The following is a 16498-nucleotide window of genomic DNA, read 5'->3' as shown; positions in this document are numbered from 1 at the left end:
AGAAAAAGAAAGCAAGAAAACAAATCTGTGTAAAATGTCATCAAAAAATTAAATAAAATATCTAGGAATAAACTTAACCAAGGAGATGAAAGACCTATACACTGAAAACTATAAAATACTGGTGAATTAAATATGATGCAAAGAAGTAGAAAGATAACCTATGCTCTCTGCTTGGAAGAATTAATATTATTAAAAGGGCCACACTGCTCAAAACAATCTACAATTTAAAGCTATCACTATCAAAATATCAGGACATTTGTCACAGAACTAAAACAAATAATCACAAAATTTATATGGAACCACAAAAGACCCCAAGTTGCCAAAACAATCTTGAGAAAAAGGAACAAAGCTGGAGGTATCACACTCCCTGATTTCAGACTACATTACAAAGCTATGATAATCAAAATAACACGATATTAGCACAAAAACACTCACATAGATCAATGAAAGAGAATAGAGAGACGAGAAATAAACCCACACACCTATAGTCAACTAACCTATGAAAAAGGAGGCAAGAATAACAATGGAGAAAAGACAGTCTCTTCAGCAAGTGGTGCTGGGAAAGCTGGACAGCTGCATGTAAATCAATGAGATTAGAACATTTCCTCACACTGTACACAAAAACAAACTCAAAATACTCTAAAGACCTACATGAAAGCCCAGAAATCATAAAACTTCTGGAAGAGAATAGAGGTGAAACACTCTGACATAAATTGTAGCAATATTTCTTTGGATCACTCTCCTAAGGCAAAAGAAATAAAAGCAAAAATAAACAAATGGGACTCAATTAAGCCTAAAAGCTTTTGTACATCAAAGGAAACCATCCACAAAACAAAAAGACAACCTATGGAATGGGAGAAGATATTTACAAATTATGTGACCAACAAGGGGTTAATGTCCAAAATATACAAACAGCTCATACAACTCAATATCAAACAAACAAACAACCCAAACAAAACATGGGCAGAAGACTTGAATAGACATCTTTCCAAAGAAGACACACAGATGGCTAACAGGCACTTGAAAAGATGCTCAACATCACTAATTATGAAGGAAATGCAAATCAAAACTACAGTGAGGTATCCTCTCACACCTGTCAGAATGGCCATGATCAGAAAGTCTACAAACAACAAAATGTTGGTGAGAATGTGGAGAAATGGAACTCTTGTATGCTGTCGGTGGGAAAGGAAACTGGTGCATACACTGTGGAGACCAGTATGGAGACTTGTTATATAAATTAAAAATAGAGCTACCATATATGACCCAGTAATTCCACTCCTGTATATATCCAGAACAAGAATGAAAGCACTAATTTGAAAAAATGCTTGTACCCAATGTTCACAGTTGCTTTATTTACAATAGCCAAGATATGGAAGCAACCTACGTGTCCATCAACAGACAACTGGATTAAGAAGATGTGATATATGTATATATATATATATACACAATGGGGTATCACTCAGTTATAAAAAAGACTGAAATCCTGCGATTTGCAACAACATGGATGGACCTAGAGAATATCATCCTTAGTGAAATGAGTCAGAGAAAGAAAGAAAAATACCATATGTTATTACTTATATGTGGAATCTAAAAATAAAACAAACTACTGAGTATAACAAAACAGTAACAAACTCACAGCTACAGAAAACAAACTAGTGGTTACCAGTGGGAGATGGAAGTGGGGAGGGACAAACTAGGGGTAGGAGATTAAGAGAGACAAATTACTGGATTTGAGGATACAGGGAGGGGGAAGGGTGAGCTGTGACAAAGCGAGAGAGAGGCATGGACATATATGCACTACCAAACGTAATGTAGATAGCTAGTGGGAAGCAGCCGCATAGCACAGGGAGATCAACTTGGTGCTTTGTGACCGCCTGGAGGGGTGGGATAGGGAGGGTGGGAGGGAGGGAGACGCAAGAGTGAAGAGATATGGGAACATATGTATATGTATTACTGATTCACTTTGTTATAAAACAGAAACTAACACACCATTGTAAAGCAATTATACCCCAATAAAGATGTTAAAAAAAAGAGACACAAATTACTATATATAAAGTAAATAAGCCACATAGATATATTGTATAGGACACAGTATATATATTTGGTATAACTTAAATCAGTATAATCTATAAAAATACTGAATCACTGTGTTGTATACCTAAAACTAATACAGTATTTTAAATCACTATACTTCAATTTTTAAAAAGTAAAACAACAAAAAACATTGACAAGTTTATTTCATGTCACTACCTGAAACGTGCTTGTTTATCTTCTCCCTTCCCCAGCCGCACGGAAGCTCCGTGAGGGCAGGGGCCTCTCCTTTCTTGGGGTTCCCCGTGTTGCAGTGCCTGGGCACAAGGTGGACACTTGATCAACATTTGCTGAAGGAGCGGTAGTGAATGACCGTCGGATTCCAGTGTGGAAGACTGACTACCTAACAATCTGCGATTAGAAAATTTAGGAAGCTGTCTTGCCTGACTCAAGCTCAGTGTCTGCAAAAAGCCTAGCAGAGAGACAGCTTTCGAAGTCACGCGTGTTAACCGCGGGGGACGGTGAACTCACAGCTGGCGTACGAGCGGCCGTCATCCTCGCACATCTTGTGCAGCTGCTGGTATTCCTCCTGGGCCAGCTCGAAACGCTGCTGCTTAATCTGGTAGATTTCTTTCTTGGCGTTGAGGGCCTCCTGGGCTACAATTAAATACTCCTTCAGCATCCGTTCCTGCTCCCGCCTCCACTGTTCTCTGGGATCCTCAATCTGGGTAAGCTCTGAAATTGAAAGGGTAACATAAGGGACTTCAAAGTAAAATCTTTACATTGACCAATAATCATGCAGTTATATGACTAGTTGATGAGAAAATTAATTAACTACCAGGAGGTACATTATGGAAGCGTCTACATAACGAACCTCCCAGAGTGCGGATCACCTCCTATTTACATATCCACGCTTGGGACGATAAGAAAGCTCTGTAGACATGCAATAGCTCCATGGAGGGGAAGATGGTACCAGGCAACTTTTCACACTCTAAGTAAATGTTGGTGGACATGAACCCAAAGGAGGTCATCCCTGTCAAACTAAGACACACGTCCAAGCTTCCTCTCCCTGCCTTCTTCAAGCCAGGCTGCTGTGGGCTCTGCTGTCCCCGTGGCTGGCTCGCTCCCCTTCTCCCACCTCCCATGCCAGACAACTGCATTCTTCGTGGACTTCCCATAAATCCCCCATTTTCCGCTCTGGCTCTCTCACTCTAGCAGCTCCCGTAAGGGCTCATGCCCACCTCTGGCTCCTACCTCTCCCCTGAGCACCCATCCTTTCCTTCCTCCTCCCTCCTAGAGGCATCTTCACCTGGACGGATGCAAAGTAATTCTGAGTCACTCGTCCAAAGCATGAGCAAGCAGAGTTTACAAAGATGAGCCAGAACAGGTGGGTCCCAGGCCACAGAGGCAGGTAGGCAGCATTTGCAGAAAGGTTATGTAAGGCGGCCACCTGTGCCATTCAGTACTGCCACACAGACCCGGAGAGGCCAAAGCCGTAGTACAGGTGTGCCCAGCCCACAGCTCAGGGAAGGTCGCCCAGACAGACAGACACCCTGGCCACAAGCAATCCAGGGGCACTGGGCCAGCTGGGCCAGGGGGAGGGCGGCGCTTGGGTACAGCCTCGCTACTCACCATGCCCAGACCCGCCTGGAAGCCCTCCTGCCACTGGGATAACTGCCAGGGAGGGCAGCAGGACCAGGGCAGCACTCACACCCCTGCCCAATCCCTGGGTAAGAGCCGCAGTCACATGAAGGCTGAGGGTACAGATCGGAAACTCCCCTGCCCCAGGACCCAGCCAGGATGCCTCGCCATTCAGGGTTCCAAATGCTGAACCCCGGAGGCCAGCTGGCAAGTGACAATGCAGGAATCAGCCCTGAAGATACAAACCCCGGTCGATCACACTAAGGGGACAGGAGGAGCCGTGAGGAAGGAACTTTGTCACTCACATGCTGGGCACCGTGCATCTACAGGAGCCCCCAGCCTCCCCTGCACTCAACGAATCAAAGGACAGAAAGCACACTAAGGGGAACTTGGTGTCCCCAGTAGTAACAACAATGACAGAAACACTGGGCAGCTTGAACAAAAATTGGAGTGTGATGAAATGTGAATCTGAGAGAGAAATGCATCCCTAACTGGAACCCAATGGAGAGTAGTATAATAATCAAATGTGGCACTCTACTTACTTTTTATGTGGTTCATGTAATAAATGCCAACTTGTTTATCATATACAGTTTCCCATCCTAAAGGAAGTTCATCCCCAACACAATCAGCAAAGGTCAGCGGCTTTGTTATCCTATAAAATAAAGCAATGAAGATAAATTTGAAATTCAAGACAATTTTGTACGTATACTGAATCAATCTGATAATTAAATCTTATACTTAATCCTATAATTGTAATTATTCCTATAATTAATCCTTAACAAAAACATATTATCTAATCCATTTGATTAGATAATATTGCAAACATCTGCTCCAATATTCTACTGAAAAACTAATTCACAAGCTTTTCCAGAAAAAACAACTAGATCAGTACACTTATAATTAACACCATTAAAATCTCAAAATTCAATGTTTAACTGCAGTGTAAATATATAAAGTAAAAATAAAACTGTTAAACAAGCATTTTTCAAATAATCATATTTAATGACATTATGCAAAAGAGATGTCACTCATTTTGAACAACAGAATACTTATCTTCTGTTCTCATCCTCTGAGAAATGTTTCTATCCAAATGTTTCAGTTTCTCTACTTCAAACATGAACACTGGCTTAAATCTATATACTTAATGCTTATGTAATATTTTCATTGATGAGTGTTAATGAATTCCACATTAACCATTAATCAGTTACAAAAACCACAGTATATTAGCAAACTCTATCCAGCAGCATATTAAATACCCACAAAAAGAGACAATAAACAAGTTCTGCAAAGTTGCAGAATATAAAATGACCTTGTAAAATTATACATTCTTTCCAAGTATACATGAAATATTCTCCAGGATAGATCACATACTAGGTCATAAAACTAGCCTCAACAAATTTAAGAGGACAGAAATTATATCAAGCAGTTTTCCAACCTCAGCAGTATGAAGCTAGAAATCAACTACAGAAAGAAAAAGGAGAAATGAACACACATATGGAGACTCAACATTTTACTGAAAAATCAATGGTTAAATGATGAATTCGAGAAGAAAATCAGAAAATACCTCAAAATAAATTAAAATGAAACCACAACTTTCCAAAATCTATGGGATGCAGCAAAAGCAGTTCTAAGAAGAGATAAATCTTCCTCAAGAAACAAGAAAACTCTCAAACAACATAGCCTACCACCTAAACAAACTAGAAAAACAAGAACAAACTAAGCTCAAAGTTAGCAGCAGGGAGGAAATAATAAAGATCAGAGAGGAAGTAAACAAAATAGAGACGAAAAAAGCAATACAAAAGATCAATAAGGCAAGAGCTGCTTTTTTCAAAACATAAACAAAATTGATAAACCTTTAGCCATGCCCACCAAGAAACAAAAAAGAGAGAGAGGAGATCCAAGTAAACAAAGTAAGAAATGAAAGAGGAGAAATAACCACCATACTACAGAGATACAAAAAATCGGAATACTATTTACAGTTATATGCCAACAAACTGGACAACACAGAAGAACTGGACAAGTTTCTAGAAGCATACGGCCTGCCAAAATTGAGTAAGGAAGAAACAGACAATCTTAATAGGATGATCACTATCAGTGAAATAGAAATTGTAATAATAATAATTTTTTTAACACTCCCAAAAAAGAGAAGTCCAGGAACAGACAGCTTCACAGGAGAATTCTACCAAATATAAAGAAAAGTTATTACTCTTTAAATTATTCCCAAAAAAACTGAAGAGGAGGGAACAATCCAAAATCATTCTACGAGGTCACCATCACCCTGATAACAAAACCAATCAAAACACTACCAAAGGGCTTCCCTGGTGGCGCAGTGGTTGAGGGTCTGCCTGCCAATGCAGAGGACACAGGTTTGCGCCCTGATCTGGGAGGATCCCACATGCCACGGAGTGGCTGGGCCCGTGAGCCATGGCCACTGGGACTGCGCGTCCGGAGCCTGTGCTCTGCAATGGGAGAGGCCACAACAGTGAGAGGTCTGCATACCGCAAAACAAAAAAAAACAAAAAAAAGATTATAGGCCAATAACTGATGAATATAGACCCAAAAATCCTCAACAAAATCTTAGCAAACTGAATTCAACATTATATGAAAAGAATCATACACCATGATTAAGTTGAATTCTTTCCAGTGTCATTTGGATAGTTCAACATATGCAAATCAATTACTATGATACACCATATGAACAAAAGGTAAAGATAGAAACCACATGACCATCTCAATGTTGACAAAATTCAACATTAATTCATGATTTAAAAAAACTCTCATCAAGGTGGCTGTAGAAGGGACACATCTCTACATGATAAAGGCCATTTACAACAAACCCTACAGCCAACATAATACTCAATGGTAAAAGCTGAAAGCCTTTCTTCTAAAATGGGAAAAAAAGACAGATGCCCACTCTCATCACTTCTATTTAACACTGAAACTATTTGAAGTCCAAGCCACAGAAATCAGACAAGAAAAAGCAATAAAAGGAATCCAAAGTGGAAGGGAAAAAGTAAAACATTATTTGTGGACAACAAGATACTCTATATAGAGAATCTTAAAGCCTCCATCAAAAAAGTATCAGACTTGGGGCTTCCCTGGTGGCACAGTGGTTGAGAGTCCGCCTGCTGATCCAGGGGACACGGGTTCATGCCACGGTCCAGGAGGATCCCTCATGCTGCGGAGTGGCTGGGCCCGTGAGCCATGGCTGCTGAGCCTGCGCGTCCGGAGCCTGTGTCCACAACGGGAGAGGCCACAACAGTGAGAGGCCCGCGTACCACAAAAAAAAAAAAAAAAAAAGTATCAGACTCAGTGAATTCAGCAACGCTGCAAGATATAAGATTAATATTTAGAAATCCACTGAGTTTCTATATTCTAACAATTAAATATCAGAAAGAGAAAAGGTTTTTTTTAAATCCTATTTATAATCACATTAAAAACAAACAAAAAACACAACCTAGGAATAAACTTAACCAAGGAAGTGAAAGACCTATATTTTGAAAACTATAAAACACTGATGAATGTTACTGAACAAGATTCAAAGAAATGAAAAGATATCCCATATTCTTATATTAGAAGAATTAATGTTATAAAAAAGGTCATACTACCCAAAGCAATCTACAGATTTAATGTGATCACTATCAAAATACCCAGGACATTTGTCAGAAAGCTAAAACAAATAATCCTAAAATTTATATGGAACCACAAAAGACCCCAAGTTGCCAAAACATTCTTGAGAAAAAGGAACGAAGCTGGAGGTACCACACTCCCTGATTTCAGACTACATTACAAAAGCTACGATAACCAAAACGACACGACATTAGCACAAAAACACTCACATAGATCAATGAAAGAGAATAGAGAGACGAGAAATAAACCCACACACCTATAGTCAACTAACCTATGAAAAAGGAGGCAAGAATAACAATGGAGTGGTGCTGGGATGATCACTATCTTCAGCAAGTGGTGCTGGGAAAGCTGGACAGCTGCATGTAAATCAATGAGATTAGAACATTTCCTCACACTGTACACAAAAACAAACTCAAAATACTCTAAAGACCTACATGAAAGCCCAGAAATCATAAAACTTCTGGAAGAGAATAGAGGTGAAACACTCTGACATAAATTGTAGCAATATTTCTTTGGATCACTCTCCTAAGGCAAAAGAAATAAAAGCAAAAATAAACAAATGGGACTCAATTAAGCCTAAAAGCTTTTGTACATCAAAGGAAACCATCCACAAAACAAAAAGACAACCTATGGAATGGGAGAAGATATTTACAAATTATGTGACCAACAAGGGGTTAATGTCCAAAAATACAAACAGTTCATACAACTCAATATCAAAAAGCAAACAAACAGGGCTTCCCTGGTGGCGTAGTGGTTGAGAGTCCGCCTGCCGATGCAGGGAATGCAGGTTCGTGCCCCGGTCCGGGAGGACCCCATATGCCACGGAGCGGCTGGGCCCATGAGCCTTGGCTACTGAGCCTGCGCGTCCGGAGCCTGTGTTCCACAACGGGAGAGGCCACACAGTGAGAGGCCCACGTACCACAAAAAAAAAAAAAAAAAAAGCAAACAAACAACCCAAACAAAACATGGGCAGAAGACTTGAATAGACATCTTTCCAAAGAAGACACACAGATGGCTAACAGGCACTTGAAAAGATGCTCAACATCACTAATTATGAAGGAAATGCAAATCAAAACTACAGTGAGGTATCCTCTCACACCTGTCAGAATGGCCATGATCAGAAAGTCTACAAACAACAAAATGTTGGTGAGAATGTGGAGAAATGGAACTCTTGTATGCTGTCGGTGGGAAAGGAAACTGGTGCATACACTGTGGAGACCAGTATGGAGACTTGTTATATAAATTAAAAATAGAGCTACCATATATGACCCAGTAATTCCACTCCTGTATATATCCAGAACAAGAATGAAAGCACTAATTTGAAAAAATGCTTGTACCCAATGTTCACAGTTGCTTTATTTACAATAGCCAAGATACGGAAGCAACCTACGTGTCCATCAACGGACAACTGGATTAAGAAAATGTGATATTTGTATATATCTATATATGTGTATATATAGATATATATATGTGTATATATAGATATATGTATACACAATGGGATATCAGTCAGTTATAGAAAAAGACTGAAATCCTGCGATTTGCAACAATATGTACGGACCTAGAGAATATCATGCTTAGGGAAATAAGTCAGACAGAAAAAGACAAATACTATCTGATATCACTTACATGTGGAATTCAGAAATAATTATAATAGTAATAATAATACAATGGCTGTATCAGCAAAACAGAAACAGACTCAGATACAGAAAACAAACTGGTGGTTACCAAAGGTGACAGAGTAGGGGGAAGAGACAAATTAGGGGTATGGGATCAATGGATACAAGCTGCTATTAAACTACTATTAAAATAGATAAGAAACAAGAATATAACGTACAGCACAGGGAATTATACCCAGTACCTGGTAATCACCTACAGTGAAATATAATTTCTGCAAAAAAATTTTTTTAAAAAGCAAGCCTACCCAATATCTCTGTAATTGGGAGGTATACCTCAGTCCTGGTCAGGTGACCATGAGTGAACCAGAGGGACTTGCAGAGTTCCCCTGCCGGGATCAGAGAAGAAAAGAAATTAGTCCCAGTCCCAGCTAGGTCACCCTGGGAAAACTTTCTTTCTCCATAGACATCCCCTTCCCTTAACAGGAAACAGATATTGAAACAGTAATGAAGACTCACTCATGGGTGATTCCTGCAGTGTTAAAATGAATTTACATTCCTATAGAAAGAGAAAAAAAAGGATTTACATTTTGAAAAGAAATACAACTTAAAATACTTCCACAGCAAAAAAAAAAAAAAAGAAGAAGAAGAAGAAAATTCCACTTGAAAATAGCACCTAGAAGAAATAAATACTTAAAAACAAGTTTATGGATAATCGAAGATGGCGTAAGAGTAAGATGCCGAGATCACCTTCCTCCCCACAGATACACCAGAAATACAACTACACGTGGAACAACTCCTACAGAACACCTACTGAACGCTGGCAGAAGACCTCAGGCCTCCCAAAAGGCAAGAAACTCCCTACGTACCTGGGTAGGGCAAAAGAAAAAAGAGAACACAGAGACAAAAGAATAGGGACGGGACCTGCACCTCTGGAAGGGAGCTGTGAAGGAGGAGATGTTTCCACACACTAGGAGTCCCTTCGCGGGCGGAGACTGCGGGTGGCGGAGCGGGGAAGCTTCGAAGCCGCGGAGGAGAGCGCAGCAACAGGGGTGCCGAGGGCAAAGCAGAGAGATTCCCGCACAGAGGACCGGTGCCGACCAGCACTCACCAGCCCGAGAGGCTTGTCTGCTCACCCGCCGGGATGGGCGGGGCTGGGAGCTGAGGCTCAGGCTTCAGTCCGAGCGCAGTGAGAGGACTGGGGTTGGCAGCATGAACACAGCCTGCAGGGAGTTATTGCACCACGGCTGGCCAGGAGGGAGTCCGGGGAAAAGTCTAGACCTGCCGAAAGGCAAGAGACTTTTTCTTCTCTTTGTTTCCTGGTGCGCGAGGAGATTAACAGCAACGCTTAAAGGAGCTCCAGAGACTGCGCGAGCCGCGGCTATCAGCGCGGACCACAGAGACGGGCATGAGACGCTAAGGCTGCTTCTGCCGCCACCAAGAAGTCTGTGTGTGATCACAGGTCACTCTCCACGCCTCCCCTCCCGGGAGCCTGTGCAGCCCGCCACTACCAGGGTTCCGTGATACAGGGACAACTTCCCCAGGAGAACGAACAGCGCACCTCAGGCTGTTGCAGAGTCACACCGGCCTCTTCGGCCACAGGCTCACGCCACAGCCGCACCCCTCCCTCCCCCCAGCCTGAGTGAGCCAGAGCCTCTGAATCAGCTGCTTCTTTAACCCCGTCCTGTCTGGGCGAAAAACAGACGCCCTCAGGCGCCCTAAACGCAGAGGCGGTTCCAAATCCAAAGATGAACCCCGGGAGCTGTGCTAACAAAGAAGAGAAAGGGATATTTCTCCCAGCAGCCTCAGGAGCAGAGGATTAAATCTCCAAAATCAACTTGATGCACCTGCATCTGTGGAATACCTGAATAGACAACAAATCATCCCAAATTGAGGAGGTGGACTTTGGCAGCAAAGATATATATTTTTTCCCTTTTTCTCTTTTTGTGAGTGTGTATGTGTATGCTTCTGTGTGCGATTTTGTCTGTAATAGCTTTGCTTTTACCAATTGTCCTACAGTTCTGTCCTTTTTTATTTATTACTTTTTACAATTTTCTCTTAGTAATTATTTTTTAATTTTAATAACTATTTTATTTTATCTTCTTTCTTTCTATTTTTTCTCCCTTTTATTCTGAGCCATGTGGATGAAAGGCTCGTGATGCTGCAGCCATGTGTCAGTGATGTGCCTCTGAGCTGGGAGAGCCAACTTCACGACACTGCTCAACAACAGACCTCCCGGCCCGACGTAATATCAACAGCGAAAATCTCCCAGAGATCTCCATCTCAACGCCAAGACCCACCTTCACTCAACGACCAGCAAGCTACAGTGCTTGGACACTCTATGCCAAACAACTAGCAAGACAGGAACACAACCCCACCCATTAGCAGAGAGGCTGCCTAAAATCATAATAAGGCCACAGACGTGCCAAAACACAGCACCAGACGTGGACCTGCCCACCAGAAAGACAAGATCCAGCCTCATCCACCAGAACACAGGCACTAGTCCCCTCCACGAGGAAGCCAACACAGCCCACTGAACAAACCTTACCACTGGGGACAGACATCAAAAACAACTAGAACTACAAATCTGCAGACTGTGAAAAGGAGACCCCAAACACAGTAAGATAAGCAAAATGAGAAGACAGAAAAACAAACAGCAGGTGAAGGAGCAAGATAAAAACCCACCAGACCTAACAAATGAAGAGGAAATAGGCAGTCTACCTGAAAAAGAATTCAGAATAATGATAGTAAAGATGATCCAAAATCTTGGAAATAGAATAGACAAAATGCAAGAAACATTTAACAAGGACCTAGAAGAACTAAAGATGAAACAAGCAACGATGAACAACACAAAAATTGAAATTAAAAATACTCTAGAAGGGATCAATAGCAGAATAACTGACGCAGAAGAACGGATAAGTGACCTGGAAGATAAAATAGTGGAAATAAGTTCTGGAGAGCAAAGTAAAGAAAAAACAATGAAAAGAAATGAGAACAGTCTCAGAGACCTCTGGGACAACATTAAACACACCAACATTCAAATTACAGGTGTTCCGAAGATGAAGAGAAACAGAAAGGGACTGAGAAAATATTTGAAGAGATTAGAGTTGAAAACTTCCTAATATGGGAAAGGAAATAGTTAATCAAGTCCAGGAAGCACAGAGAGTCCCATACAGGATAAATCCAAGGAGAAATACGCCAAGACACATATTAATCAAACTGTCAAAAATTAAATGCAAAGAAAACATATTAAAAGCACCAAGGGAAAAACAACAAATAACACACAAGGGAATCCCCATAAGGTTAACAGCTGATCTTTCAGCAAAAACTCTGCAAGCCAAAAGGGACTGGCAGGACATATTTAAAGTGATGAAGGAGAAAAAACTACAACCAAGACTGCTCTACCCAGCATGGATCTCATTCAGATTTAATGGAGAAATTAAAACCTTTACAGGCAAGAAAAAGCTAAGAGAGTTCAGCACCACCAGACCAGCTTTACAACAAATGCTAAAGGAACTTCTCTAGGTAAGGACACAAGAGAAGGAAAAGACCTACAATAACAAACCAAAAACAATTTAGAAAGTGGGAATAGGAACATACATATCGATAATTACCTTAAATGTAAATGGATTAAATGCTCCCACTAAAAGACACAGATTGGCTGAATGGATACAAAATCAAGACCCATATGTATGCTGTCTACAAGAGACCCACTTCAGACCTACGGACACATACAGACTGAAACTCAGGGGATGAAAAAAGATATTCCATGCAAATGGAAATCGAAAGAAAGCTGGAGTAGCAATTCTCACATCAGACAAAATAGACTTTAAAATAAAGACTATTACAAGACACCAAGAAGGACACTACATAATGAGCAAGGGATCGATCCAAGAAGAAGATACAACAATTGTAAATATTTATGCACCAAACATAGGAGCACCTCAATACAAAAGGCAAATACTAACAGCCATAAAAGGGGAAATCGACAGTAACACATTCATAGTAGGGGACTTTAACACCCCACTTTCACCAATGTACAGATCATCCAAAATGAAAATAAATAAGGAAACACAAGCTTTAAATGATACATTAAACAAGATGGACTTAATTGATATTTATGGGACATTCCATCCAAAAACAACAGAATACATATTTTTCTCAAGTGCTCATAGAACATTCTCCAGGATCGATCACATCGTGGGTCACAAATCAAGCCTTGGTAAATTTAAGAAAACTGACACTGTATCAAGTATCTTTTCTGACCACAATGCTATGAGATTAGATATCAATTACAGGAAAAGATCTGTAAAAAATAGAAACACATAGAGGCTAAAAATACACTACTTAATAACCAAGTGATCACTGAAGAAATCAAAGAGGAAATCAAAATATACCTAGAAACAAATGACAATGGAGACACGATGACCCAAAACCTATGGGATACAGGAAAAGCAGTTCTAAGAGGGAAGTTTATACCAATACAATCCTATCTTAAGAAACAGGAAACATCTCAAATAAACAACGTAACTTTGCACCTAAAGCAACTGGAGAAAGAACAAAAAAAATGCCAAAGTTAGCAGAAGGAAAGAAATCATAAACATCAGATCAGAAATAAATGAAAAAAAAAAGAAGGAAACAATAGCAAAGATCTATAAAACTAAAAGCTGGTTTTATAAAAAAGTGAGAGAGTGGCATGGACATATATACACTACCAAACATAAAATAGATAGCTAGTGGGAAGCAGCCACATAGCACAGGGTGATCAGCTAGGTGCTTTGTGACCACCTAGAGGGATGGGATAGGGAGGGTGAGAAGGAAGGAGATGCAAGAGGGAAGAGATATGGGAACATATGTATATGTATAACTGATTCACTTTTTATAAAGCAGAAACTAACACACCATTGCAAAGCAATTATAGTCCAATAAAGATGTAAAAAAGGTGGGGGGCTTCCCTGGTGGCGCAGTGGTTGGGAGTCCGCCTGCCTATGCAGGGGGCGCGGATTCGTGCTCCGGTCCTGGAGGATCCCGCGTGCTGCGGAGCGGCTGGGCCTGTGAGCCATGGCCGCTGGGCCTGCGCGTCCGGAGCCTGTGCTCCACAATGGGGGAGGCCACGGAAATGAGAGGCCCGCGTACCGCAAAAAAAAAAAAAAAAAAGGTGGTTCTTTAACAAGATAAACAAAATTGATAAACCATTAGTCAGACTCATCGAGAAAAAGAAAAAGACTCAAATCAATAGAATTAGAAATGAAAAAGGAGAAGTAACAACTGACATTGCAGAAATACAAAAGATCATGAGAGATTACTACAAGCAACTCCATGCCAATAAAATGGACAACCTGGAAGAAATGGACAAATTCTTAGAAATGCACAACCTGCCAAGACTGAATCAGGAAGAAATAGAAAATATGAACAGACCAATCACAAGCACTGAAATTGAAACTGTGATTAAAAATCTTCCAACAGGGGCTTCTCTGGTGGCGCAGTGGTTGAGAGTCTGCCTGCTGATGCAGGGGACACGGGTTCGTGCCCCGGTCTGGGAGGATCGCACATGCCGCGGACCGGCTAGGCCTGTGGCCATGACCGCTGAGCCTGCACATCCAGATGGCTTCACAGGCGAATTCTATTAAACATTTAGAGAAGAGCTAACACCTATCCTTCTCAAACTCTTCCAAAATATAGCAGAGGGAGGAACACTCCCAAACTCATTCTATGAGGCCAACATGACCCTGATACAAAAACCAGACAAGGATGTCACAAAGAAAGAAAACTACAGGCCAATATCACTGATGAACATAGATGCAAAAATCCTCAAAAAAATACTAGCAAAGAGTATCCAACAGCACATTAAAAGGATCATACACCATGATCAAGTGGCGTTTACTCCAGGAAACAAGGATTCTTCAATATACACAAATCAATCAATGTGATACACCATATTAACAAATTGAAGGAGAAAAACCATATTATCATCTCATAGATGCAGAGAAAGCTTTCGACAAAATTCAACACCCATGTATTATAAAAACCCTGCAGAAAGTAGGCATAGAGGGAACTTTCCTCAACATAATAAAGGCCATATATGACAAACCGACAGGCAATATCATCCTCAACGGTAAAAAAACTGAAAGCATTTCCACTAAGATCAGGAACAAGACAAGGTTGCCCAGTCTCACCACTCTTATTCAACATAGTTTTGGAAGTTTTAGCCACAGCAATCAGACAAGAAAAGGCAATAAAAGGAATCCAAATCGGAAAAGAAAAAGTAAAGATTTCACTGTTTGAAGATGACATGATACTATACATAGAGAATTCTAAAGATGCTACCAGAAAACTACTAGAGCTAATCAATGAATTTGGTAAAGTAGCAGAATACAAAGTTAATGCACAGAACTATCTGGCATTCCTATATACTAATGATGAAAAATCTGAAAGTGATATCAAGAAAACACTCCCATTTACCATTGCAACAAAAGGAATAAAATATCTAGGAATAAAGCTACCTAAGGAGACAAAACATCTGTATGCAGAAAATTATAAGACACTGATGAAAGAAATTAAAGATGATACAAATAGATGGAGAGATATACCATGTTCTTGGATTGGAAAATCAACACAGTGAAAACGACTCTACTACCCAAAGCAACCTACAGATTCAATGCAATCCCTATCAAACTACCACTGGCATTTTTCACAGAACTAGAACAAATATTTCACAATTTGTATGGAAACACAAAAGACCCCGATAGCCAAAGGAATCTTGAGAATGAAAAATGGAGCTGGAGGAATCAGGCTCCCTGACTTGATAGTATACCCCAAAGCTACATTAATCAAGACAGTATGGTACTGGCACAAAAACAGAAAGATAGATCAATGGAACACGATAGAAAGCCCAGAGATAAACCCATGCACATATGGTCACCTTATTTTGATAAAGGAGGCAGGAATGTACAGTGGAGAAAGGACAGCCTCTTCAGTAAGTACCGCTGGGAAAACTGGATAGGTACATGTAAAAGTATGAGATTAGATCACTCCCTAACACCATACACAAAAATAAGCTCAAAATGGATTAAAGACCTAACTGTAAGGCAAGAAACTATCAACATCTTAGAGGAAAACATAGGCAGAACACTCTATGACATAAATCACAGCAAGGTCCTTTCTGACCCACCTCCTAGAGAAATGGAAATAAAAACAAAAATAAACAAATGGGACCTAATGAAACTTCAAAGCTTTTGCACAGCAAAGGAAACCAGAAAGAAGACCAAAAGACAACCCTCAGAATGGGAGAAAATATTTTCAAATGAAGCAACTGACAAAGGATTAATCTCCATAATTTATAAGCAGCTCATGCAGCTCAATAACAAAAAAACAAACAACCGAATTCAAAAATGGGCAGAGACCTAAATAGATATTTCTCCAAAGAAGATATACAGACTTCCAAGAAACACATGAAAGAATGCTCAACATCATTAATCATTACAGAAATGCAAATCAAAACTACAATGAGATATCATCTCACCAGTCAGAATGGTCATCATCAAAAAATCTAGAAACAATAAATGCTGGAGAGGGTGTGG

The 16498-nt window shown here is 40.4% G+C and overlaps 1 protein-coding gene across 1 annotated transcript in view; it reads right to left on the bottom strand.

Annotated features, from left to right (window-relative positions):
- LOC137217886 (protein WWC3-like) overlaps window positions 1-16498 on the bottom strand; it is a 173190-nt gene that overhangs the window by 142927 nt on the left and 13765 nt on the right. The window contains 2 exon segments of the mRNA XM_067724886.1: window positions 2563-2766; window positions 4215-4324. Of these exon segments, the coding sequence (XP_067580987.1) occupies window positions 2563-2766; window positions 4215-4324 (314 nt within the window).

This window comes from Pseudorca crassidens, chromosome Y (assembly GCF_039906515.1).
Source record: "Pseudorca crassidens isolate mPseCra1 chromosome Y, mPseCra1.hap1, whole genome shotgun sequence".
In the NCBI taxonomy this organism is placed as follows: domain Eukaryota; kingdom Metazoa; phylum Chordata; class Mammalia; order Artiodactyla; family Delphinidae; genus Pseudorca; species Pseudorca crassidens.
Note: the sequence above shows the minus strand (reverse complement) of the source record. Positions and strands in the feature narration are given on the sequence as shown.